We start from the raw sequence: 27,557 nt of genomic DNA, 5'->3' as shown, positions 1-27,557 counted from the left end.
CGGAGGCAGTGGGGCGGCCCGGCAGAACGGGCCCTCCGCGCCGCCACGACAGCGCAGAGCGGAGAGCGGGAGAGGGCTGCGGGCGGGCCGGCTCCCTCGGGATGGGCAGGCCTGCGTGTGCGTCATGGGTGTGTGAGCGTGCATGTGTGCCTGGGTGTGGTGTATGTGTGTGCTGTGCTGAGCTGTGGGGTGTGGTGCGTGTGCACGTGTGTGTGCGCGTGTCTGTGCATGTGCGTGGATGTGTGTGCGTATGTCTGTGCGCTTGGGTGTATGTGTGTCTGTGGGTGTGATGTAGTATGTGTGTGTGTGCATACGGGGGGTGTGGTGTGGGGGGTGTAGTGTGCGTGTGCATATGTGCTTGTGTGTGTGTGCGTGCAGAGGTATGTGGGTGTGGTGTGTGTTAGTATAATGTGTGGTATGTGTGTATGCATGTGTGGGGTGTGTATGTGTGTATGTGTGCACATGTCTGTGTGTATGTGTGCACGTGTGTGCATGTGTCTGGTGTGGGGGATGTGTGTGTGTGTGTCTGGGGTGTGGTGTGGTGTGCTTGTGCACGTGTGTGCGTGGGAGGGCATGGTGTATGGTGTGTGTGTGCCTGTGGGTGTGGTGTGTGTTAGTATAATGTGTGGTGTGTATGCGTGTATACATGTGTGGGGTGTGTATGTGTGTATGTGTGCACGTGTGTGCATGTGTGTCTGGTGGGGGGATGTGTGTCTGTGTGTCTGGGGTGTGGTGTGGTGTGCTTGTGCGCGTGTGTGCGTGGGAGGGCGAGGTGTGCGGTGTGTGTATGCATGTATACATGTGTGGGGTGTGTATGTGTGTAAGTGTGCACATGTGTGTGCATGCGTGTCTGGTGTGGGGATGTGTGTATGTGTGTCTGGGGTGTGGTGTGGTGTGCTTGTGCACATGTGTGCTTGTGCGCGTGTGTGCGTGGGAGGGCGTGGTGTGCGGTGTGTGTGTGCCTGTGTGTGGCGTGAGCCTGTGTCCACGCCTGCACATCTGTGACCTAAAGGAGGCGGAGCCTTGGAGATGAGTGGACCAAGACAAGCGGGCGGGGCCTTCTGAGTCCCGCCGCTGCGCCGCACACCCCGTTGCACCCGCGGTTCTCCCCAGTCTCGGCAGGTTCACGGGCTTGTTTCTGGACGCTGAGGCTCAGAGAAGTGACACGCCCGGCTTATAACCGCCGGCTCCAGGGTTTGACTTCAGAGCCAGACGCTTTCCGCCCACACTGCTCTGCAGCTGAACGCGCTCGGCTGTGCACGGAGCCATCTGCCTGTGCTCCGCAAAGTCACTCAGATCTGTAACGTATATGTTTAATGTCAACGTGGAGCCGACACTAAGATCAAACTTCTACTTGCTTTCAGGGTTTCCTTTCTCACCAAACACAAGAGCTTGTTATTTCTCTCAGCTTCTGTTTTTCTAAAACTTCAAGTTGAGCTTCCATAAATTTTCGTTTGATCCCCAAGAAAGTCATTTCAAGCCTGTTTCTTTCAAAATGTGGTGTCCCTGAAAAGCAGCACCGTAGCCTTTCTTTCTGCACCAAGTTATACGCCGTCTGAAGTAGCAAGGAGCATGTCCACACGCACCCTCCACCTGGCAAGTGAGTAAGCAGCAGGCCGGAAAAGCTTCCCTGGACAAGAGGAAAACCCAATCGAGTGGCCACAGCTTAATAAGGTGACAGTGGTATAAATCCCTGGGCGGGGAGAGCCGGCTATTAATGCCTCTCACAGAGCAAACATAGGCAAACAAGTTAAACAGCTCCTCGCTTTAGGGAGTAGCAAGGCATTGTTCCTGCATTTGAACATCAAAGACGCTTGGAATTGAATCTTTCTTTGCACTGTACACATTATAAGTATTTTGGGGGCACAGGGGAATGTGAATTGTCTTTCTGAAAAAAAGTGCCTTTGAGTGTAGGGATGGCTTTTTCTTAATCTCTCCTCTCTGTGTCCCTCTCTCCCTCTCTCTCCCTCTCCCTCTCTCCCTCCCCCTCTCTCTCTCCTCCCTCTCTCCCTCCTCCCTCTCTCTCCCCTTCTCCCCCATCTTGCTCCTTCTCTATCTCTCCCTCTCTCTCTCCCCTTCTGAAACTCTCTCTCCTTCTCCCTTTCTCCCTACCCCCATTTGCTTTGAACTAAAAGCCACAAAGGCGTATGGCCAAAAAACTGATTCTGATAGCATCTGAACTTAAACATAGAAGAGAGAAAAAGACAATGAAGCATCCATAAAGTGTGCCGTTTCATCTTCCTGCTCGAGGGTTCAAACTCCAAGGGACCCTCCGTTAGAAAGGCGGGCTCAGAGTCCCCCGACATGGAAGACATCTGTCACATACATCACATGTGTATGTGTGTGGGGGCAGTCCTGAAGGTGGGGAGGCTCTTTCACTTTACCAAAGACTGCCCGTTCCTAGTGTAGGTTAATCGATACATGCCTGTCTGCCGTGCCGTGGCATACCCGTGGTGTCTTCTTCCGGATGAAAGCCATGGACGCTGAAGGCGCCTCTGCCTGGCCCGAGTGAGCACAGTCAGCTGCCTCGCGCGTGGTGGAGAGACAGCTGACCCGTGCAGGGGGGATCTGCCTCTGCCATGCACCCACCTCTGGATGCTGACTGCATTGTAGACACAAGTGGTCAAGCGGCTGTCAGGTCCCCTTTCTCTCCTGATCTCACCCAGTCAGATCCACTGGATCTCTTCTCCTGAGCTATGCAAAGGAATTTTCACACACACACACACACACACACACACACTTGAAGCAACATTGTTATTTATATAAAGCTAATAGGTCTACAATAAATTGCTTTGCTACTCGTGTATGTGTGTATATTGATATATTCACCTATTCATCTACAAAACTCTTTCCTATTTCAAGCTGGCATGAATGGTAACCCTGTGGGAGCATTTTCGTGTAGAAACCCCTGCTTTAGACCAGTCTCAGGGGAACACTAGTCAGTGCTGCCCAAGACTAGTTATCTTCCAGAAACCCAGGTCAGATGCTGTCGGTGAACCTGACCTCTGACATGCAGCGGTAGCACTTCAGCCCAAGTTGTCAGCAGTGACTGTAGCTTTGCCTTACCTTCAGGCCTTTAGGCCAGATCAACCATCACTGACAGAAGTTAAATTCCCTAATAAGTAGATTACATATCAGAAAACTATTTATGATGAAAATTCTCCACGGCTGTTTCTGAAAAACAATCTTTTAGCCAGTTACTCTCCTTCTTCCCATGTACCATATGTCCAGAAATGATGTAATAGCTCATGCAATTTTCTATCTGAGAAACAGTTAAATATTCTTTTCTGAACCTCGGGACTATAACCCTTCTGGTCAAAGCTGGTGAGGATTAAAATGAAGAGCAGATTCAGTTCAGAAGTAACCGGACCGTGCGCCAGTTATGCAAGCTTCTTCTTCCCGCTTGGGATGTGGCTGGCGGCCTCTCTGTCGGACGCTCAGGAGGAGGAGCCTACGCACTGACTGCGGAGCGGACACACTGTGGAGCCGGCACTTGGAAGTGAATCTCCACTCTGCCTCTTCCTAGCCGAGGGATCTCCGGCACGCTTCACAGTGCCCTCCTCCCTCAGCGTCCGCGTTTTAAACAGGGAAGGGGGCGGCGCTGCCCCTTAGGGCTGTCCCACGGCGTCGGTGCCCGCCACAGCATCCATTCTACGCCAGCAGTTGTCAAGTAAATCATTCTCAGTTGTTTCTTAATGTTTTTACTAAAAACTATCATATTTTTAGATAGCTTTTAGCAGTTTAGTAACACATCACTTTATTCTCTTTTCTACATTTTCCCTTAAAAAGAAGCCTAATTACCATGCGCCAGTTCTTCAGGTCTTACTATACCTATCTGTGATGTGAGAAGTGATTTCCTATCAATCATCTTCTGGTTTAGCAACAGTTATTTAAAGCTATATAATTGCAGTTTCTATGTGTACAAAGTTCCCTTGATGCTTTTATTTCATAAAAAAACAAAATTTCATAACCAAATAAGAGAATAAAAATAGTTATTACACTGTGTATCATTATCTTCAAAGTAGTTACTCAGAGTACAAGAATAAACCAAAACACTCTTACAAAAAAAATCCAAAGAGATAGTAACACAAAACTTTCTTTTCAATGAACTAAGATAACTAGTAGTATAAGTAAAGCAAGTTAGCATATATACGTGTGTGTACATATGTATGTGGTATATGTGTGTACATATATATGTGTGTGTATATATGTGTGTACATATATATGTGTAAATATATGTGTGCATATATATATAATTTTTAAACAATGTAATATGTAATTTGGGGAAGTAATTGAACATTTTCCCTACTTTCTATTTATCTCTCTTCAATTTTGTTTGTTATTTGTATGTGTATATACAGAATCTGCCCCCAAAAATGTATACACCACCACTCTAATAAATGTCTGGAAGCTAAGCACCTTTGCTTTGAGCTCCTCTTATAATTGTAGAGGCTGCAGGTAACATAATAATCTCATGATGTCTCAAAAATTTAGTATTAAAATATTTATACAAGGTTTTCTTTTCCTAATGTGTATATTTTGGGGCAGATTCTGGATATATGCATCTGTGTATGTATGTGTATGTGTGTGTGTATGTGTATGTATGTATGTGTATTTTGTGTTTCTCATATAAGAGAAACCACGCAATATTTGAGCTTGTATATCAGACTTATTTCACTTAACATTATGTTAAAGAACTCATATGACATGATACTTGTTTTCTCCCAAACAGTTTGGATTTCATCTGGGGCCCAAAAAAGATGTTCATCAGAAAAAAGTTTATTTTTCTAACACGCTGATAAAAGTCTGGAAAAGAACATTTCTGCATTATTTTTTTAGTCTTGCTAAAACATCCTTAGGCCACCATCCTGATTCTTGGGGGTTACAAGATAAACTGCGCATTGTGCCTCCTGTGTCATCAAATCTCTGGTTTGCTGACAGGAACTTGCTATTTAATCTCAATTGCACAAATGATTATTTGCAAAATATAGCTTAATCTTCTACCACATCTTTGCCACCTAGATTTTAAATTCATTTGCATACAACATAGTATTATATTATATACAAAATTTATATTGAAAAAGGAGTAATGATTTACCCTTGCAGGAAATTTAGAGAACCGTGTGAACACGCTATGTTACGTTATTCCTCTAAGCTCTGGGTATGAGTTAGCTGACCCTGTGCTAGCAAAACCCTGGAGTGCAGCTGGCCACACGAGGGGATCCAAGACCACACCAAGCTGTTCACCCAGATCAGCACACCACAGCCACCCTGCGCACCAGTGTCTCCATCCGCTTCCACAAGGCTGCCGCCATTTTCTCTGGGTGCTGAAGACTCTCCTGATGGCTTTTTTGCATGACATAGATTCCTCTACTTTACTGAAGCAATGATCAGGACTCAAAGAGTCAGGGCCACATGCACTTTCCCTTTCCCAGAATTCTTCCCTGCAGAGACACTGAAGCGGGCTAGTTCATCTTGCAGATAAGACACTAACATAGGAAGAATCACAGGCAACAGGACCAGAGGCAACAAGGCTGAAGAAGACTAACAGCGCTTCGAATGCAGTCTTAATTCAATTCAGGGGCATTTTTTGAGCACTGAGGAGTGCCAGGAGCTCTGTAGACTGCTGGAATGAACAACATGAGTGCAGTGATTCCTTGCTGTAAAGAGTAGAAGGCAAATAAATAGGTTCATGTACATTTGTCAAGCACAACAGAACGTGCATGTCTGCTGCAGACTGGGAGGGGAAAGTGACCTGCATGGAGATTGGCACACTCCGGGAGACTGTCTGCAGGAAAGAGCCGCAGACAAGGCTCTGGGGGGCTAAGTAACTTGGAAGAAGTAATAAGATTCCAACGCAGAAAGGAAACGTGCAGGATCTAGAGGGGTTACTTCTTCATCTTGTGTTTGAGAAAGTGTACCCTGATTTTTTTAAAGTGAGTAGGTGAAAAGGGCCCTGAATAGATGAGTAGTAAAGAAAAAAAGGAAGTGAGAGTATAAATATGACGATTGCAGTAGCCTCGGATAAGACAGGGGAAGGGGGACAAGAACAGAAAGACACACTCGTGTCTGCATGCAGTGCGGTACTGAGGGGCAGAGGCGATGGGGGTTTGTGACTGGCTGGGTGATAGGAATGGTTTACAGGAGAACTGGCGTCACCTTAGCCACCCCTCCCCAACTGTAGGACTCAGTCAAATGAAATGTCACCAACTTGTGTTTCTATAAAAGAAAACAGTGAAACAGAGGTCCTATCTGTGTGTACCACCTTGTAAGTCCTTAAAAAAAAAAAAAAAAAAAAAAAGCAGGGGAAGAAAATGGAATGTTTTGCCAATTTCAAGACAGATACTGACAAGCTCAAGATCCTGAGTTCGATATTCAGTACCAAAAAAAAAAAGACTGAGTAGTAATTGTAATGCTCCAAGATTTGATAGAATTTGGTCAGAGAGTGCCCTTTGGTTGATTTTGTAATTTACAGTGATGCAAAAATGTATCCAAGATGTTAGAAGAGGTTATTAGTGAAAATGTCAGTTTCCTGACCCCAACCTGAAAATGCCTCCCAAATTATTAAGGACATGTTTTAGAAACAAATTTGCTATTAGAAGAGCTCAGATTTTCTGAAATAAAAAATAAATCCCAAATGTTGCATGGACAGTGTCAGATGTTCTATGTTCTTTGCAATTCAAACCATTTTTTCATTATCTTTCATAATATTATTTTCTGTCTTATTGAATATTTAGCTAGAACTCTGAATTGATGGACACAGAGACAGTAATGATAACAGGGATAACTAATACTTATTAAATGCTTCCATATGCCATATATTATTAGATATCTGTATATATTAACTCACTTATTTTTCATATCCTATAAATCAGGAATTTTTGTTATAACCATTTTACATAGAAAGACACTGAAGGTTAGAGTAACTAAATAATTTGTCTAAGAGCTGAAAGGTAGCAAGTTAAAGATTCAGGTGCAAGTCCAGGTTTATTGGATCTCACTCTTTTTTTTTTTGTACCTGGAATCGAACTCAGGACCTTGCTCTTGCCAGGCAGGCGCTGTGCCACTGAGCTACATCCCCGGCTTGCTTTACTCTTTTAACCACTAAGTGATGCCACTTGTTGGAAAGGTGGAGTCTCCTCTAGGTTGTCCTTTTTCAAACTAAAATTTGAAGATTTCTACATTATCTCTTTCCCCGAGCTGCACATTCTTCAAATAATACTAGGTTTCATTTACCCGCTGACAGATTCTACAAAGGACTATGACATTCATAGACTTCCTTTGGTATGACTTGTTTGGTGACCATTTTTGTCCTTCTTTTCCTTTTACCTGTTTCTTCTAAAATATCTAAACTTGTGGAAGAAATGTCAGAGCAAGGTTCCCATCCTGGGTGGTTATGAGTTAAGTACCTATAATCCTCACTACACTCTTACAACTACATTTGTCCCCATTTATGGAAGTGTGGAACCTGAGTCTCAGAGACTAGGCAAGCTGCCCACAGTCTCTTAGCTGGGAAGTGGCAGACGAAGTTGTCAAGTTAAGATCTCTTAGGGCTCCAAACTATCCGTACAGCTGTCCCGCTGTACTGTCACTTTTTGTGTGTCCTGAATTTCGAGAAAGGGAAAACAAATTCTAACAAAGTACCAGTATTTAAAATTATTCTAAGATTGTTACTGAGGTTTTAAATTTCACAATTACATGGATGCTCATAGTCAGGTGTGGTGGTACATGTTGGTATTCCCAGCTACTTGGTAATCTGAGGCAAGAGGGTTACAAATTCAAGGCCAGCCTGGGTAAATTGTCAAGACTCTGCCTCAAAATAAAAAATATAAAGGGATGAGGATGTGGCTCAGTGCTCCCTGAGTTCGGTCCCCAGTACCAAAAAAAGAAAAAAGAGAAAAGGGGTGTTCATAAAAGGTAACAAATCTTAGCCATACTATGTTAGCTTGATTCTCTTGCTTAAATTGGGATGTTCATAAACGTAGGAAATCTTCTCAACCATACTGTTTTAGCTTGATTCTCTTGCTTAAATTGCTCATTGTTTTTCTTTAAAAAATCCTTTCTGGAAACTTGCTTATTCTAGTCTATATTCTCCCCCTCTCTAGCCACCCCAAAAAGAAAACAACAGCACATCCTGGTCCCATTTTTCTTGCTTGATCATCCAGAGCATAAAATGTGATGAAATACGGCCTGAATCAACTCCTCACTGGACAGAAATCAGTAACCACTGATATTGCTAGGCAACACCACAGAGGAGCTGGCTGTAAATTAGGTGACAAATTTATAAGAAGCCAGAGTATCTGGGGACTCACTTGGACGTTTTATTATGAGCCATCTGGATGATCTGCAGTAATGACCACATGTTATTATTCAAGGACAGTAATTCCCACATAATTACACTGACACCTCCCCCTGTGATCCTGACCTACCTTTCAGAACCCTCCACTTTACGTACTTTCCGTAATCCAGATATTTTCCTGCACGATAATTTTGATAGTTATACCTAATAAGCAAGTTTCATTCCTTCCCAAAATAAAATATAAAACAAAACCAAAAACAAAGTATTCAACTTGTGTAATGGTGGGCCTGCCTGGGCAGGAGTGGTAATGCAAAGGGAGTTAGTTATGAGGCCATCATAGCTCAGTCCACCTGCTATGGCCTCCTCCATGGTGGCCCAGAGGACCCTAAGGTAATAGGACACTGTCCAGCTCAAGGTCAGAGGTGAACAGACTGTAGTTCTTCCGCCAGGTGAGGAATATAAGCTTCAAAGGGGACAAGGAATTAAGCCAGGGTCCCTGACCTTCTGAGGAAAGGTAGCTGGCAAGAGTCTTGTCCAGTTCCAGTAGCCCGAGTAGTTTCATTCATTCATTCATTCATTCATTCATTCAGCTAACATGTGTAAGCGAATTGAAATAAGTCACCTGATTGTAAACCAAGGGCTGCAGGTTGATGAGCCAAATATAGCCCGCTGTTACTGTTTTTCAATTTGGAATTTGTTAGGAGCATTTAAAAATCAGATCTCACGTAAAAACCCAGATCTTTTGTTTCCTGGGAATAATCTGGAGATTCATGAGCACTGCTCCTGCCCTCCCCGCATGCAGCAGGTTGTTGGAATTGAGAGGCTGCTGCCCCTTTTTAGGCATGCGCGCTGCAGTTTTTCACAATCTCTACTACTTCCTATTGTTTTCCTCAAGCCAGTCTGCACACCTAAAAGCTGGTCCCTGTAGCTCACTGGGGCGTTATCAGGAGACCTTCTGTGCTCCAGACGCTGGCCCAGACGCTGGAGATCTTTCCAGCTCCTCGTTTGGCCACCAGTGTGGCATGGACACTTTGGGGAGACTGGAGCCTCAGAATGGTTTCAGTGTAAGGACATAACGAAAAAAGTACATGCAAAGAATGAAAGACAAAAATGGTAGCAATAACAAGCTGCTGCATCTGGATTTGCTGGAAAGTTGAGGAGGGCAAGTGAGGGTTTCATGAAGGGGCTGGGTTCAGAGGACATAAAACTTGGATGATGAGAGTTACCACTGTAAGAGATGGGGAGAGCGAGAGAGAAAGAGACAAATTCCGCTTGAAATGCAACCGCTGACACAGGACTACTGTCCTTGTTCATTTTGTGCTGCTATGACAGAATACCTCCGGTTGTGTAATTTATGAGAAGCAGAATTTTATTTCTCACAGATCTGGAAGCTAAGAAATTCAAGATGCACTTAACAACGGTTATGGTAGCTGGTAGGAGCCCTGTCTCAGCTTCCCAAGTGGCACTTTGGACATGTGTCCTTCAGAGGGAGGAGTGGGACAGAAAAGCAAGAGAACCCACTCCACAAACCCAGAACAAAGTGGCGTTGATCCGACACCTCCCGAAAGGTCTAACTCTCTCCCAACCCAGCTGCCTTGCAGATTCACTTTCTGACTTGTGAATTTGTGGGAACACTTCAAACCATATCCATTACCCTCAAGTTTGGCTCTTTATTTTCATTTACAAAGTTCTTACCTATTTTCAAAAACCTAAGTGAGAGATTTTTAATCTCAGAACAAAAGGAATACTCATTAGCATGGGTTTGGGAGATTCTGATGTGCAAAGAACTCCACAGGGCCAAATCATCTCCGTGAGCACCTCGTGCATGACAGATACGTGTAGCACACGTCAGGTGCAGCTGTCCCCAGGCAACTGGGTGCACATTTAAGAGCCTTTCGGATGAGTTCGGAGCACAAACATCAGTCCGCCACAGAATACTAAAGGAGTTTCAGCAGTGCATCAGTGCTTTGAAAGTTTTTTTGCGTGAGATTTAGAATTTGAAGGTTAAAATATTCCCTTCCTTCTGACTTGAGCAAGAAGTGAGGATTTGTGGTTGCTTCCTCATTTAACCTCCATCTCTTCCGGTGTTTTTTTCCTTAATTATAAAAAATGGCTTACATTGGCAGGAACATTAGACATAAAAGAATCAAGAAAGGAAAAACCACTAATCTTGGTAGTCCATGCACACTGTTTTGAAGAGGAAGCAAACAAAAACTTAAAGTTGGGTTGTATTAGAAGATATCTGTTAATTTAGAATTTGTGTTTATTGTGAAGAAATGTTTTCATACAAGGAGACAGGACGAAAAAGATAGCAGTGCCATTTTAACTCAGATACCCTGCAGAAAAAAAAAAACTTAAAAATCATAAAATCCACAAATAAATATTATAAGTGCTATGTTTGAAGAAGTAAAGTGGGAAATTACGAATACTCAACCTTCACACTATCCATTTACATAACTTCAAAACAACTATTTTACTCTGTCATAAAAAATAAGTCCACAGATTTATAAAGTAAGCAAAAAAAAATCCTTTACGCTCAGAATAAAATGTTAATATTGCAAAAACATGGTTCTGAAAGTTAGGCAAGGCAGCCTGTGGCAAGCGCAGGGAGAATTTTTCCTCCAGCCGTCTTCCTGTGCTGCAGGAAAGAGGAGTAGGGGCTTCCGATGACTTGCATATGTTAGGGCAGAGGTTGGTACCGCCTAGGGTGACCAGCAGTGTTGCGAATAGGACTTGACTACCTTGCACCGAGCTGACTTGAGGTGTTCACAGCAGACCCTTGGCAGATGATGAAGAGAGGAACCAATTATTAAATATGTTTTTACCACCCCGCAGCAAAGAGCTGTGCAGGTTCTCATTGTTCTTGTTCATAGTAATTTATTGCACTTAAAGGATTGAGACTCAGGGAGGATCAGCCGGCTCATTAGTAATAGAGCCACGTGCTGAGTGCTGACTGGTCCGCCTTGCTCAGAAGCACTCTTAGCCTTCATGGTAACGTTATAGGACCAGCAGTCAAAACGCCTCAGACATAGTGCCAGACTTCTTGACTTCAGCAAGCCCAGAGAAGCACAGCGGACCACACATTCTGCATGTCACTGTCATCTGGGGAGCTGTGCACCTGGATGCTTTATTTAAGAAATGTGTGGCCAGCATGTGACGTGAAAACAGCACCGATCTGTGCTCTGCTGAGGTGGATCTAAAGAGGAGCAGAATCTCTGCCTCCAGTGACAGACGGCCTGGCTGGGGAGATGGAGGCACAAGCAAAGGTTACGAGAGAAAGCATCTGGGCTCCAAGCTGAGCTCCAGCAGGCAGGGAAGTGCAGGGCCACTCCACATCCTGCTCCTGGTTGTGCTCCGTGTCGTGGTTCCCCCTGGATCTTAGAGTAGACTGCAGGATTAATGAAGGGGTATTTTTAAAATACTAGCCACAGAGTGGCAGAATATCTGCTACTGGTGAACAACAATCCCCACTTAAAAACCTCTCTAGATCGTGCTGAATTCGTTTTACTAAGCCTGGATAAAATCACCAAGTTCTTTCCGTAGCCTGCTCCTGGCCACACTGGTTCTCTTTCACACTCTCTATGGTTCTCGCAATGGTGGCAGCTTTTCGAATTGTTTAGTGTGTCGTCTCGCCTGCCCTTCCCCAACACCTTGTGAGGCGGATACATCGCAGTTTCCCTTTCAGTTGAGGACTCTGAGGTTAAGAGAGGTGAAACCTGGTCAAAGTCATGCATCTACTAAGTAGCAGATCTCGGGTCCAAATTCACAACCCTGACTTCAGAAGCCATATTCTTCACTTCCATGCACTACTGAAAGTAACCTTCAGAGGATCCAGTATTTGTACACACCTCCTTGGTAAGTATTAGACAGCTTAACCAAGGAGCTACTATATTGTCTGTATTGAGAAAGCTTTCATTTTGTGTCTTCACACACAGTTCAAACCAATACCAAAAATAAACCTAGCTCTTTGAAAACAATAATTTTTCCCAGCAGTTAACATTTAAATAATAAATGCTTGCTGTCATTGACTTCTCTATCTCTATTTTTCAGTCTAATAAAATGAACTCACCATGAATCTTTCTATTGATTTTTACATTTTCCACATCAGACTTTTGAGGCCTCAAATGAGAGAAGTCATTTTTCTGCTACTTCCACTTCTGGGATTTGCAGGAAAAGTATTGAGAATGTCAAAGGCCTCAAAACTGCAGCTGAGAAAAGCAGTGTTGGAAGGAAAACAATCTGTTTGTGTACTTCTCAGCAAAGGGAGAAGTTCAAAATACTAATTCGTAGAAGCTCTAAATACTAATTCCTATTTACAGATTCTTTAAGACGAGACCCTTCCTTTGGTTTTGTTAATTATAAAGTACAGACAGCAACTCAAAGGTACCTTAAGCCAGGTAGGAAGATTGCTGGCAAGGCCAGAAGCAAGTGGACAGAGAACTAAGGAAAGATTCAGTCCCCCTAGAAATCTACAAGATCGGGTACCTACGTCCCACCCGTCCACACAGCCCAAAAGCAAGTAAAGCTGTCACGATCAGATTATAGGCTCACCTCAAGCCCTGGAACTTTCTCTTGAGTCACAGAGAAATGTTAGAGAGAAGAGGCACCACGTTGTACCCAGAATGGCATCACATGTGACAGACCACTTCTCCAGTCCCGGCTGCCTCGTGCTCAGTTGCTGCAGGAACGTTGCTAGACGGGACTGAACAATACCTTCCTGAATTTCTGAGCTTCCTCCCTCCCGTACTAAAGAAGCTCAGCTTCGCTTCTGCCCAGTTTGAATCCTAATTACAATGAGGCGGGGTGTCCTGGTTGTTCGCTGTGGGGAGTGTGATGATTGGAAGCCACCTTGCTGCACAGGTGAGCCATCATTCTTGCCTCCCAGACCTTCTCAGCCAGGGTAGGCCTCGTCACAGGCTGTGCCCGGACATTGGCCAAAGCCCCTTTCTAGGAGGCAACCACTGGCTGTAGGCCAACGGCCAGGTGTGTAACAAGCTCGGGCACATGTACGTGTCGTGTCTGCCCTAGTCACATGTCGCAGTCCTTGTCCTGGACCCTCCAAGGCTCTGACTCGGGGGAGAGGGCTGCCTGGTCCTGGTCACAGTGCTTTGCTTCCTCAAGGTGTGGACGGTGTGTTTGCCATCTTACCGCCCATTCCTGCCTTGCTGAAGACTCCATTCTACCAGGCTTGTTTCCTTTCTGCCCTTTCTTTGGTTAAGCTGTACCCGTGGTTGCCTTGGCCGGAGCAGACACTCTTCCCTTCCATTTCTTCATTGCTGTGCTTCGAGTTACCGTGTCCCTGTCATTCTGCAGCTTTTCACCACTGTTATTCCACCACTGTCCTCCTCATTTTTTGGCACATTGTGTCCAATTCTTGTCCTTCTGTCCCACCCGGCATCCAAGGAAGCAGCTACATTGCCACAGCGGCAAGAATATATGCATTTGTTGAACATGAACAGATCCAATTCTGACTTTGTAAACATAAACTGACAAAACAATGATATGATTGTATTTATTTATACCTGATTCTCCCATAATATGGGGTTGGAAACAATATCGTCTGCCACAGATAGATGTTTGACAGTCTGTGACCGATACGTGAAAACAGGTATTTGCATATGGAAGGGATTCTATTAAAAAAGATGGACCCATAAAGAAATGCAGCGGAATATCTTCACTGCACAGAATATGGTTTACACCCAACTTTGCAGATACAAAACCACCCACAGTCTGTTTCCTGAGCAAATAATAGTGAATTCCAGCTGCTTATTCCACTGTCTTACTTAGGGGAAGAAAAAGAGGCTACAAAAATATTACTTGGCTCATATAATCCATCATCTTACTGCAAGGTTTTATACACACACACACAGAGGGCTGGGGGTTTAGCTCGGCAGCACAGCGCCTGCCTGGCAAGTGCGAAGTCGTGAGTTCAATTCCCGGTACTGGGAAAAAAAAACAACCGCACATACATTATGTGTGAAGCCACTGTAAACATGTGTTTAATATTTATGAAGGTATTTAGATCACTTAAGAATTCCTAACTTATGCAGTGTTGTATATATAATACATTGCTCTTCTTAAAATACCAGAGATAAACATTCTACTGAAGGCAATCCCTAGAACTAATGAAACTTTTTTTCTTATTGACACAAAATTCAGTTTCTTATTGATGCACCTGCATCTTTTGTAATGTACCTAACAAAATCAAGAATAAGCACATTTTTGCAGAAACGTAACAGTGAAGTGATTTTTCTCCCCAAGACCAAATTTGTGGTAGTGTATTAAAATAGCTTTAGGTAAAATTTTAAGCATGTGGGGGAAGGAATATATACAGAATGTATAAAATAAGTATACAATATATTTATTACTGATTTAAGCTAGATTCTTCATCTTGTATATACACTCTTCAATTATTGGTTGATTCATATGTGGGTTTCCAGCCTCTGCCCAAGTTAATGGGACGCAGAAGTGTCCTGCAGGATCACAGGAATATCTCTTGAGTATAATTAATTCTTTGTAGTTTGTTGGGAAAATGTTGTTATGATCAAGAACAATATTTTTAACCTGTTCACAGGGTTGCCCAAAACAATCTGGAACTTTAGGACCAACGAAAATAAAGATTTCCGTTTTCAAACCGCAGTAAGAAAAGAGAAATGGTGGTCCCCTCCTCCTCTCTCCCCTCACCCCCGCTGCTGTGCCAGCAGCTGGTGAGAGAAACAGCAGAGTCTGCCAGTGGTTTCCACTGAAGCCAGACCAGGGCCACCTGCCCTCAGAGGAGGGGCTGCGGGTCCTACCCGGGCCTGCTGCTCTAGCACAGCCAGTGAGGCCTTGATCTGGGGGTGTCGCATGTCTGAGCCAGGCGCTGTCCTTGGGAATATGCCTTGCTCTCACTCCCAGAACACCTAGCACCATTTACAGCCTTCCCCACACGCTGCACACATGGCCCTGAGTGTTTCCTAAATCAGGAGATGCAGAATGAAGGGAAGTCTAAGCCCTGGCTTTTCATTTTGGATTCTCCCTGGTAGAGTCCTTATTCTCCAGGAAGTGATCTCTGTTGAAAAGAAGCTGTGAAGTGGGCTTGTGGGCCTGCTCAACCATGCCAAGGAAGCCCGGTGTCTGCAAGCTTCCGTGGGCCTGCTCACTGTCCTTGTGCAGTCCTTTGTTCCTGGAGCATCACCTCCATAAGAATTGCAGGCCTGAGCTAGGGCTGGGTGAAGTATCTTTGCCAAGTGTTCTGTTTCAGTGGATGTTAAAATAACTGTGTCCTGTTCTGTAATGCAGGGCACATCCTACCCTTGGTAGAATAATATATTTTAAGTGATTTCTGAAAATGGGCCGTGAAAGCTGTCTGCCACATGGCCCATGTTTGCACATCTCCATGTAGTTACGATTGCAGAATTTGACAGTGTAACTCTGAATCTGATTAATTAAGAATGTGTAAAAACAAAGTTCTTGCGTTATAGCTCGTTCCTTATCTTTGTGTCTTTTACTGTGATGTTGTAGAACTTGGATCATATGGAAAGCTAAAATATTATGACACAATGACTGAAGAAGGTAAGAACGATTTTAGAATTGTATACATTGGCTTTTTCTTTTCTGTTCTGTTTTTTCATTTATGATGTCTGTTGCTTGCCCATTTTTTAATTTTTTTTCCTCTTTGCATGACTTCAGTGACATTGTGTGATTTATTTTTCATTCTGCATTTTTGTCTAGTTTTTGCCATTGCGTTCATTTGCAATTGAAGACGTGCAATACCATGGGTAATCATGTTATTCCATTCAAACAATCCAAACCATCCCAACTGTATAACACACTCAGAGAAATGGTGTCAATAAGGTAAATGCAAGTAAACACTGGGTCAGTGTCATTTCCCCCCCAGGCTCACGACAACACAAAAAAACACATCCACTGGACACCCTCCTGATGTGCCCTTGATCCCAGAGGTTGTTTAGGTTCTGGTGAGATTCTGATTTGTGCAAAAAGTGAGAGCTCTAGAGTAACTTCATACACCCCAAACCAGCTTGGGGCCTGCTGATGATGCAGAGAGCTGTGAGCTCGTGCCCTCTGAGCAGTTGCTGCGGACTCAGAGAAGAGCGTTAGATGCCAGAGCCACCGTTTCAGCAAGCAGAACTGTCTGTATCAAGGACCCCGTTCTGTGAGGTTGGACATAGCACTTGAACCTTTTCCCTTGAGAAGAGATTCACTTTAAAACGTATTTATAAATCAGTTGTAGGCAAGACACCATCCCAGAGGACAACTTCTTCCTGGGCAGAATCACATCTCTGAGTTAGGTTTGCCATGGAGCAGCAACTTGAAAACTCTGAATTCTTGCAAAGGGAGCTGTCTTATTGCCTTGGCCCTATTTTATCCCACATCTGCCTCCACCTTTTGAATAATAATAATAGATAGGATGAAAACATCTGGGGCTTTTACATGATTTTTACAAAAGTCACTCTGGTGAGTAATCAGCTAATTTTACCCTTCAGCATGAGAGAAAAATTCCCAAATGTGCTGCAGATCTTCCCTTCAGCTTCCAGCATTTCTAAGTTGCCTTAGTTTACCAAAGATCTCCCAGCTGCTTTGCATACAAGAAGTGGACCATCTGACAGCCCTAGGTAAGAAGAAGCCCCTCCCAACTCTGGCTTTTGCACAGCATCTGAGCTCTGTGCTCTGGCTGTCCCTGGGCTTTCAATTCACTGTGATTTTTTAAGTAGCAGCTCATTAATAGGATCTCATACTGGGCCCTATCAACAAAGAGCAGGGGCCCGGACCCTTGGGCCATGAGAGGTCCAAGGGCGGAATACTATGGATAGGAATAAGTATCCTGGCATCGCGGGGTAGACAGAGCATTCTTAAAGAAAACCCTTGGCTGAAAACCCTTGGCTCAGTTATTATCCTAACCCTGGCTTGCCATGGACAGTTTGTTAGCTTCCACCTGACCTGTCACCGATCTTCACTCCCTCTTTACACCATCTCGCCCACTGCCTTCCACTCTTGCCTCCTGCTTCCAGAACATCTTGCCTGCCTGACATAGCAAAGTCCCTCTTCCCCCATGCTCTGCTCCTTTCCTTCCTCTTTTTCCAACTGAGTGTCACTGTCCAAGCACTCCCTTCTTCCTCCTACAACAGCAGATAATTTGAGATCCCATGAAGATGCAAAAATGGTGCAGTCTCATCTCGTCCCTTCATAATGACTGGGCTTTTGAAGCAGGAAAACAAGGTCTAAAGACTGTCTGGACTGAGAACCTAGAGGGACCTTAGCAAGACCATCAGACTGTGTTGAAGGCCCTCATGGGCCCCGTTAGTTCTTCTTATCCCTCTGGACTCCCCCTCCCACAGGTCCCCATCCCAGTGGACATTCATCACCTTTATGGCGACAGCTACTAGCAGTGAAGGCAGCATATCTGAGGTCCGTTCTCTGAAATACTAGTTTCAAGTGGTGTTACAGGCATCTTACCACAGGGAAGAGGAATAGTAATTTCATCGTTGAATAAGTGAAAAGGTTTGAGTTAAGTTGAACAGACTTCTTTGCCACGTGCCTTCTCGGGGCCTTCCGCGAGCTCCCGTACACTGAGCCGTGGCACGCTGTAGAGCGGGGTCAGCTGTAAGCGGAGAACCCCTTCTTGCATGGAGCCCCTTCTGCCACAACTGTAGAATGCTGGCTAAGGTTATTTCTTCACTTGAAGTAGGAACCTCCGAAAGATCAAAAAGGTCTCCAGACACATGGAAATCCCTCTCAGGTACCAGCAAAGAGGATATTTTGGAACAGGGGCTCAACCACCTCAAACCACTTCCTTTGGCAGCTGCCTCTGTAACAAGCCAGGTTTGGCTTAAACCTAATTCTGGGATTCCACCAAAGGGACAAAGCCAGGTCAGAGACCCCAGGTCTGGCATTTGCTAGTTGTGACTTCTTCACATTCACAAGAGTCCCTCCCTCCTCGTTTGTAAAGTAATGACCCTGTGATTGAGATCACATGCTGTGTAACTTAAGGAAGGACAGTGATGACAAAGATGTTTGGGGGCAATAGCTATGGCCTGGCTTGCCTTTGGGGTATCTCCCCTCTGGTTATGCATTTTTAATTTCAAAATTGTGACTAAATTTCACAGACTTTATTATTATTGCTTATGTGAGTAGTCATTAAAAAGCGAGTAGTGTACAAGGTATTTATAACTCTTTCCGAGAATTCTCCCAACATCGTGTGAGGTCAGACACTTACAGTGAAACCTTTATTCCCCTCCCTAAGTAGACCAAATAGAACCCCATATCCAAAGAAGAACTGAGTGATTTCTACATAAAGATAACTGTCCTGAGTATATCAAGCCATTATTTTAAACACTCAGTGTATGCAAGTTATTACGCTAGGTGCTTTGAGGAAAGAAGACTAAAAGGTCTTCAGTTTGCTCCCATAGGATTGAGAGACCAAGGGAGAAATAGCACACAGCAACCACTGAGACACCAGGGAAAAGGTGCTAAGTACCTAGGTGAGCAGGGTATGGAGGATGGCAAGGGCCGACCTACCAGGCTGAAAGAGGAATAAAAGGGTGAAGGCACACCAGCACTTACCGAGAGTCTCCTACCTGCCAGGCACAGGGCTGTGGGCTTTACATTTCTGTGTCATCTAACCCTCATCATGACCACAGTAGAGATTAATGAATGAGACGCAGAGAAGCAGAGCAATTAGCTCTGGGACCCAGAGGCAGTGAGTGGTGACACAGGGCCTGACCTGAAGACCGTGCCATGCCAGACCCCAGCTGTGCAGGGGAGCGTGGGCAGTGCAGACGGGCTCTGGCATAGGACTGGGAAGACCGAGAAACATGGCATTACAGAGCGGACAACAGCAAGCTATGGGGTGAAACAGTTCCCCCCGCTTGAACACTGCACCATAAAAAGTTTATTTTACTAAAACACTGGACAAAATCGTGGAATTTACAAAGTTTGTCCTGGTCCTCGGAGCCCTTTCTCTCCGTCCCTCAAGGCACTCAAACAACCTAGAACCTGAGCTGGGTCAGCTCCGGAGCCATGCCTGTCCTCTTCCCCAACTCCAAACACTGAGACTCTCGGTGGACCAGGCAGCAGCCCGGGAGCAGAGCCTGCGGAGATCAAAGGCAGTCCTCCTAAGGAAGTCTGCCCTAGCGGGAGACGCAGGCAGGGAGATGAGGGGTGCGTCTCACACACTTCCACGCAGGGAAGCCCAATGCAAGACATCACATTTGGCACCGGGGAATGAGAACACCCAGCAGGGGATGTCTGCCTTACCTCACTCCTGCATTGCAAGATGACAAACTGTCCTACCAGCCACCTGTGCAAGTATCTTCATTTAACAAGTAAGCACCTGCTCTGTACAAGACATCGTGCTAGACTTGGTAGACTGTGAGCTTCACTTCTTTCAGGGCCTGTGTTGGCTTCTGTGATAAGACATTTCTGGGGACATGAATGGCCCTGGTTTGGCCTTTCAGTGGCCTCAACTCCCACCACATGGAAAGCCATCCCCTATTTCCCGCGGAGCGAGGCTCTGTGTTATTGGGAAAGCAACGTCCGGTCTTAAGGCTAATAACCCATAGGGCATTTCTCATCTGCGGGTACACAAATTCCATATCATCCTCACTCTAGGAAATCCTTAGTAAACTGCACTTGGCTTTCTTTCTTAAATTACTCTATAGAAAGAGTAATGTAGAAAGTTCACAATAAAACAAGTTTGTGTGATGGAATTTAAAGGAGAAGAGCCTTTCCACTGATGGCAGTATGCAGGACTAGTAAGTTTTACTCTTCAGAGATAAACATAGAGACATGCAGGTAGACAGACATCCTGACTGCTGTCTTCAATGAAGTGATGTAGTGTCAGCTCCTTGCACTGTATTATCCCAAAGTTGTTTCTACTGAACAGAAGCCACTTCCAGAAAAAATAATTTCACCAGTATCTAAAACATTGATCACTGTCCATTTGTATATGAAAAATAACATAGAATAGTTGTGATATCAAGAACAGAATTTATAGTGACCTTTTCTTTAATGAAGTTAAGCCTAACATTTCATGGTCACCAGAAGTCCCTTTACCAAACTGAGGAACTAATAACATCTCACATGAATCAAAGGCTCTTAAATTAGGCATTTGGCTGAGTTCTGTTAGAACCCCAATTTCAAAGAAACAAAAGCACCTGAAGGTCACGTAGTCTAGTCAGCTATTTGACATTCTTAGTTTCATTGAAATAGCCCACTTCTTTTTCAAAAAAGGAATTGGGTTTTGGAATATCATTGAGCAGTGCTTTCCACTGCCCAAGATCTGTCCTCTAAAAATGCAGTTCTAAAACAAGTCCTTGGTGTTATCTTCTGCCTTCAAGGTACATTTTAATCCTGGCGTGAATGGGTAAAACCATGCTATATACAGTGATACCTCAGGCAAGATTGGTTCAGCTATAAATAACGGGAAATCAAGATTACAGTGGCTTACATTGGATGGAAGTTTTCTTCTTGTCTCAAGTGTAAGAATTCCAGAGCCAGATAGGACATGAAAGGCCCAGCAGCTCCATAGCATTCCAAGATTTAGAGTCTTTTTACCCATTCTGCTTCACAACCATGGTGTATGATTTTCAACTTCAAGGGCACCCCGTTGGCCCAAGAAGACTGCTGCTGGGGTTCCAGCCATCACATCAGTATGCTAAGAAGGAACAAAGTGACTTTCCCCACACATTTTGCCTTGTTTTCAAGGAGCCTTCCCTGAAGACGATTTCTGTAGAATTTGCCCAATATTCGCTCACATGATGATATCTAGGTCCAAGACAGTTTCGGATGCTGCATAGTTTGTTAGACACCTAATAATTTTGGCATTATGCCATCGAGAAATGAACAGAGAATAGAATTTGGGTAGGTAACTTGCAGTCTTCTCCATGGCAGGGAACTCACTTTCCTACCACTGCACACTATGGGGACAGCTGAGCAAAGGGCAAGCTGGGTGAGTGCCTGAAGCTCCTGGTGAGTCCGGGGTGCGTGTGAGACACCAGGTGGAAGTGCTGCAAAGTGGCTGCTGCTCAGAAGAGCGGTCGGGCAGGGCTGCAATGGCAACTCCAGAGCCGTAAAATCAAGGTGTTCTTTAGAGCCACAGAAATGGTAGGATTTAAAGCTAGGAGGAGAAGGATGATGACTCATCCCTGGAAACTCTAAATGTGACCGTCTAGAGAAGAAGGTCACAGCAAAGGAGGCTGCAATGCAAAAAACTAAACGAGGAGAAATGAGTCCCAGAAGCCCAGTGAAGAACACGTTCCAAAGGGCAGCAGGGGAAAGACGAAAGTATCAAGGAACTGACCAGTTAGAGCAAAGAATTCTTGTAATCCAAAGACGCGAAGCCAAGCCATGGTGGCACGCGCTGGTGATCGCAGCACTTTGGGAGACGAAGGCGGGAGGATCATAAGTTCGAGTGCAGCCTAGGCAACTTAGCAATTCAGTGAGACCCTGTTTTCTTATTTAGTGAGACCACTATTTTTTTTATTTCTAAAGAAAATATAGAAAAACAGGATTAGGGGATGTGTGATGGTCTGGGTTCAACCCTCAGTACCACCAAAAAGCATGATATTAGAAAGAGCGGGACCCAGAAAGTGAGGCGCTCCCCATCAGGGCGCTGGCAGTGGTGCAGCTGCCGCTGGTGATGAGGGCCAGTGGCCAACAGAACAGTAGCTGAGGTGCGGCTGCGGAAGGGCCGCTGCAGTGAGCAGGCTGGATTGGTAAGGGGCCCGGTGCCGCTGGGCTCGCCCGTGTAAAGTCGCTGAGATCGGCAACAGGCATAACAGCCGAGCGGAAATGGTGAACGAGGTTCTCAAATCTCCAGGAAAGAAAGGAGGAGGCCAGGAGCCATTGGGGGCAAATCTGTTGCAGTTATTGGCTTGTGCTTCCAAGGAGCAAGGAGAAGGGCAGAGGAGCTACGGCGAGGAGAGGCAGTGTTTAGAGGAACAAGTAGCTGCCGTGTGCAAGGGCTGCGGGAGAAAGGGGTTTTCAGCAAACAGCTGACTTTCAGCTGGAACAAGAAAACAAGAAGATTCCGAGAAGAGGTTAAGATGTAGGAGACTTGCTGATGTCAGGGGTCGGACAGGGAGAGCTGTCCAGAGCCACCGGAGATGAGGGTCCAGCCGTCGACGGGTGATGTGCAAGCTAAGGATGCAGCACGTTGTTGGGGAGCAGCTCAGCAATAGGCTGGAAGCTCTTGTTTGGAACTGGCCCCACCAGCAGTTGGCAGGAGAAAAATAGGATCTGTTTTAGGAAGAAAGTGGGGCTTTGGAACATCACTTAGGCACACCGCAGAGTGGTGTCATGGCTGGGGAAACAGAATGGCCTTCCTCAGTTCAGGAAAGAAGGTTCTGCCCAGGATAGAAAAGCCTTTCTCAGGCATGTCCATAGGGGGAGTGACCTGGCTCAGAAAGATCTGAGTCCCTCTTCTTTTTTTTTAAACTGGGAATTGAACTCACAACCTTGCACTTGCCAGGCAGGCTCTGTGCCACTGAGCTACATCCCTGGTCCCAAGTCCCTCTTCTTTAAAGAAGCCAGCGAAGCCAGCATAAGAGCAGGTCCAGATGATCGGTACCTGTTATCCCCTCCAGTCCCATGTCTGAAACCCTCTCCTGGCATCCTTTATTAAATGCAATGGCAGACACCAGTTTGCAGACTACTTAATCCTCCTGAATGCCTGATCTTGCAACTGTTTAAGCTGTCATTGCACTTGGGGTATCCAGTTACCGGGCCACAGCACCTAAAAAAAAGGATTTTGTATTATATTCACAGCCAGAGTCCTTAATATTGTGTTAAACATAGCAAGGAGCACATTAGCTAATTCACACAGGACAGACCTTTAGAACAGTGGAGCAATTATGTCTCTTTTTAATTACAAGTCCAAACTTCTACTACAGTAGAAATTTCAAACCACAAATTAATTTTTGCTATGCTTTTTTATTATAAAAATATTATAGGAAAATAGAGGTAAATAAAGAAATGCCACATAAGGAAAGACAGCGAAGATGAGTCTCCCCAGCCTTATAGGTAACCACTTTTATCCGTTTTTACATATTTTTCAATGCACTGTTCTAGCACAGGTTGAATCTTTCCATATGAACACAGCTAGGAGATCCTTCTTCTTTTTAACAGCTGCAAAATATTCCACTGCATAGCTGTTCCATGGGTGTTGAGTCAGCCCCCTATTGATAGACATTTAGGACGTTTCCCTTTTTTAAACTTTACCTAGTTATTACAGTAATGCCACCTGACTCTCCTCCTGGCCCGTACAGTAAACTACGGGGTGGAGATAGATGATAGATAGATAGATAGATAGATAGATAGATAGATAGACAGACAGACAGAATAGAAAGGCCAGGTTGAAGAGTATATTTCAAGATTTGAAAGACATTGCCATGTGGCCCTCCAAATGACTGCCCACTCACAGCGCTTGAGAGGGCCTCAGACAGCAACTTTAAATAATTATTTTGAAGACGGATGTGTATTGACTTCACTACAAAGCAGATAAACCTTTGTAATGTAACTACCTTCTAATTTACTTGTTTTAGAAACCTGAATTTTTAACAAAGTTAAAAATTAAAGTTAAATTAAATTAACAAAGTTAAAATCAAGGTGCAATGACGATTATAGTTTTTGTTCTTCATAAAGTAAGTGACAAGGCTATTTCTTCTTTACAAAATGTCCAGTTTCCACCACAGCATGTGCCCCTGGCTGGCCACAGTCCTGCCGAAAGTCTGCCAAGCACGCTACAGGTTAACTTGCCGCCTTCCAGGTACCAACGTGGGGCCGCTCTGTGCACGGACACCATTTCCAACATTGTGTTATGTTTCATTCATTCCAAGTTTATGGTTTAATTCATTCAGTCCAACTTGCCGTGAGCAGGGGAATTTTCTGGGCGCTTGAATGGATGCTCTCAGCAAGGCTGGGCCTTGTCTGAAACCCACTTATGCTGGACTCATCCGTTGTTAGCCATGCAACTTCAGAGATGTATTCTTACAAGCATCTCCCCGGGGCTGGATCTTAGGAAGACAGCAGCCTTGTCAAAGTGCCTGACCAAAATAACCGGCTAGCACCCAGCGTCAGGTCTGTCAGAAAGAGCAAACCAGCTGTGTGGGTAAAGCTGCCGTCTTCCTGAAAACCAGGACCAAGCAATTGTTCTCGTAAGAATACATCCAGCTCTTCAGATTTCATTGCATCTTATTTTCATGATCCGAACTGTCAGCAGTGAAGGCAGGAAGATCGGAGCTGGCAAGGGCAGGCAGGTTTCGCCACGCTGCGTGTGTGGCAGGCGTTAAGTGGCAGCAGAAGGCGAGCCGTGGGCGCTTCCTGTGTCTGCTTCTGACATTCCCGGAGCTGAAGATGCTAAGTTGCCTTCATCAGTCAAACTTAAATACCGTTATTATATTAAATACCGTTATTAAAATACCATTATTATAAATTAATAATCCACACACATACACAAAACTTTCTGTTTAAAAAAAGCAAGAATCTGTTATATCAGGAAGCTGACAAGTTCAATTAAGCACAGTAAGGTTTTCTTATGATTAAATCTGAGATAAATCAAACATCAAATTTTGGTCTTGGCCTTCTAAGCTTAGAGTTAAGGACTCTTCCCAGGTACGTCAGCACTTCTTTAGTAAACCCACCTTTCAAATCAGATCTGTAGGTGTCAGATTACAATTTAAACTTAAGGATTAAAAACAAAAACAAATTAGGAACTCAGATTAGGTGCTGATCCACAGACACATGAAACCCAGGTGACAGCGGATGATCTACGTACATGGATTTATGGGTGCTACTGAATAAATTTTAACCAAATCTAAAATCTCTCTTTGCACATCATGATAGATAATTTGTTAATGTGTAGGTCCATCAGAAGAACTGTTTCCTTAGGTTCTTTCTTCTCCTAGGCCATAGTAATCCTTCAATGTGTACTCCTTTAGCGTCTACTATTTTTCAGGTGCTATGAACAAATCAAAGCTCTCCCCAGATGAATAGGTTAGTGTCACAACCTATTTGTAGAGATACATCCCCACGGGGCGAGCCGTGACAGACTAAGGAGACCTTTTCCCCCTGTTGGAGGTAGTCAGGTTAAATGTTGGCAGGTTTGGGGATGTGAAGCCTGTCCTATTAGGAGAGTCAGTCTTCGCTCCTGTATTTCTAACGTATGCAGAGTTCGCAGGGTGAAAACAAAGAGGAAGACGCCCACAGCTTCTCTCTGGCAGGCTCCACCTGGCTCAGAATTCCAAACCTGAGAACCAGACCAGCCTCTCCTGAGACTTGCTTTGTGGGGACAATCTGTATCTGTGGATGAGATAGAAATGTTCAGAAAATTAAGTTCCTAAAACAATAAAGCAGGTGACCTAAAATGTTTTTTTAAAACAACAACAACAACAAAAAAAAAAAACAGCTTCAAGAAGGGTCAGCCTCAGCCAAGGGCAGTAAGTTGGCTCTTTCTCTATAGCCTGTGGCCCAATACCTGCTGCAAAATTTTTTGGTTTGTAAAATCCCAGTTTGCCTGGAACTTGTTTAGATATCTTTTTTAGAAAAGATGATCACCTGAGCATGGTGGTACACACCTATAATCCCAGTGTTCTGAGAGGCCGAGGCAGGAGAATTTCACATTCTAGGCAATTTAGCAATTTAGCAAGATCCTGTCTCAAAATTTTTTTAAAAAGGGAATGGGGATGTAGCCTAGTGCAAAGGCACTAAGTTCAAACTCTAGTACTGAGGTGAAATAAAATATTAAGATAGACAAACATTGACTGTAAGTACTATTAGGCTTTGGAAGTGGAACCTAATTGTGAACCCAGCAGAGTGTTTGGGGAGTTCCTACAATGTCCTCTGGTTTTCCTTCTTTCTCTACCCACCTCCCCAAAGTAAACTCAGAATAGAGTTCATACAACAAAGCAATTCAAGCCCCTCTGGACCTGCTCACCCCCATTTCGGCCTGCATCGGTGCTGCTGCGCTGATCAGCACCTGCAGGGAACCAGCGCTGAGAGACAGAGGCAGCAGCCTTGTGCACACACTAGTTGGGAGAGAGAGAGTAGAATATCTCTGAGCCCCTAAGACTGTTGCCACAATGACATAGGTATTAGGTTCTGCAGGGGAAGAAAGGGACTCAGGGAAAGTTTTCTGCAGGGCGAGATACCGACAGCAATCTTGAAAGAATAAGACACGTAAATAAGTGTGAAGCCTTCCACGCCACTCATGTTAAATTGTGGGATGCAGAAGATGCAACTGAAAATCAGGAGACCAACTCAAACGCTGGAGCCAGCATTCACGCTGGAAAAGCTGGGGGGAAAGATGATTCAAAGCTAGTGTCAAAAGGACTTGACAAATAACTGGATGTTGGTGACAGGGAGATCTGCAGGATGACTGGAGAAAATTATAGCGTGGAAATCACCAATAGCAAATACAAAAAGAAGGCAGATTCCTGGGAAGGAGATCACGTGTGGCCTTGGCAGGATCCTGCTTTGTCAGGAACTTCCCAGGAAAGTTGCTCTGCAGTCTGCTGGAGAAAAGGGTCTGGGTTTAGGAACCAGGGACATTCAGGTGGCCAGTTGGGTCCTCTGGGGAGAAAGCGAGGTACAAGGAAAAAAGTGTCAGGAAGGAGCTGCAGAAATACTGATGCTGAAGGGGAGCTCAGAGGGTTTGAAATCAAAGACAGTATTAAGAAGGGTGAGGGTACCCAATGCCACTGAGCAAGCAAGTCATTCAGAAGCAAAAACTGGCCAGTTTCCCTGGAGTATTGCTGAGACGCCAGAGGCAGAGTTAATATGTGAGCCACAGGACCCTAAATAGAGGATGGCACCAGCGTTGGCAGGTCTTTCTAGCTGCAGGGGAGCATCTTCTACCCAGGAAGGGTGTCTACTTAGTTACCAGACGCTACCCAGTATATAGCACAGGTTTGCTTGCTGTCTGCAGTGTGGAAGATTGTTTGCGACTGGCTTGAAAGGCAGCTCAGCTTCCCCAGGGAGCTGATTATAGTGAGTTTCACTGCAATCTCTGAGTGCATATGAGCCAGGCATTATTCTAAAACACTCTTTGAGAAGCCCTAAAATGGCAGGAAGAAGATCCCTTCCCCAGAGAAGACTGCCCCCTGGTGGCAACTGCAGACACATAGGCTACAGACTAAAAGAAGGCTGTGACTGGTTTACAAAGTGTGGTGAGAACGATGGATTTCCCCCTTGGGAAGGAGGGGTGTGGGTGTCCACAGGAAAACCTTCAGGTTGGGCCCTGATGAGTGAGAAGCAGCCTAAG

General features: G+C 44.8%; 1 protein-coding gene across 1 annotated transcript in view; it reads left to right on the top strand.

Annotated features, from left to right (window-relative positions):
- The window catches only part of Slc24a2 (solute carrier family 24 (sodium/potassium/calcium exchanger), member 2), a gene marked incomplete at its 5' end in the record, with an annotated part of 219,807 nt that overhangs the window by 147,314 nt on the left and 44,936 nt on the right, over nt 1-27,557 (top strand). Inside the window, 1 exon segment of the mRNA XM_013516390.1 lies at nt 15,803-15,853. Coding sequence (XP_013371844.1) covers nt 15,803-15,853 — 51 coding nt within the window.

The sequence above is a fragment of the Chinchilla lanigera genome, unplaced genomic scaffold (assembly GCF_000276665.1).
Source record: "Chinchilla lanigera isolate Chin_1 unplaced genomic scaffold, ChiLan1.0 scaffold00033, whole genome shotgun sequence".
Lineage (NCBI taxonomy): Eukaryota > Metazoa > Chordata > Mammalia > Rodentia > Chinchillidae > Chinchilla > Chinchilla lanigera.
Note: the sequence above shows the minus strand (reverse complement) of the source record. Positions and strands in the feature narration are given on the sequence as shown.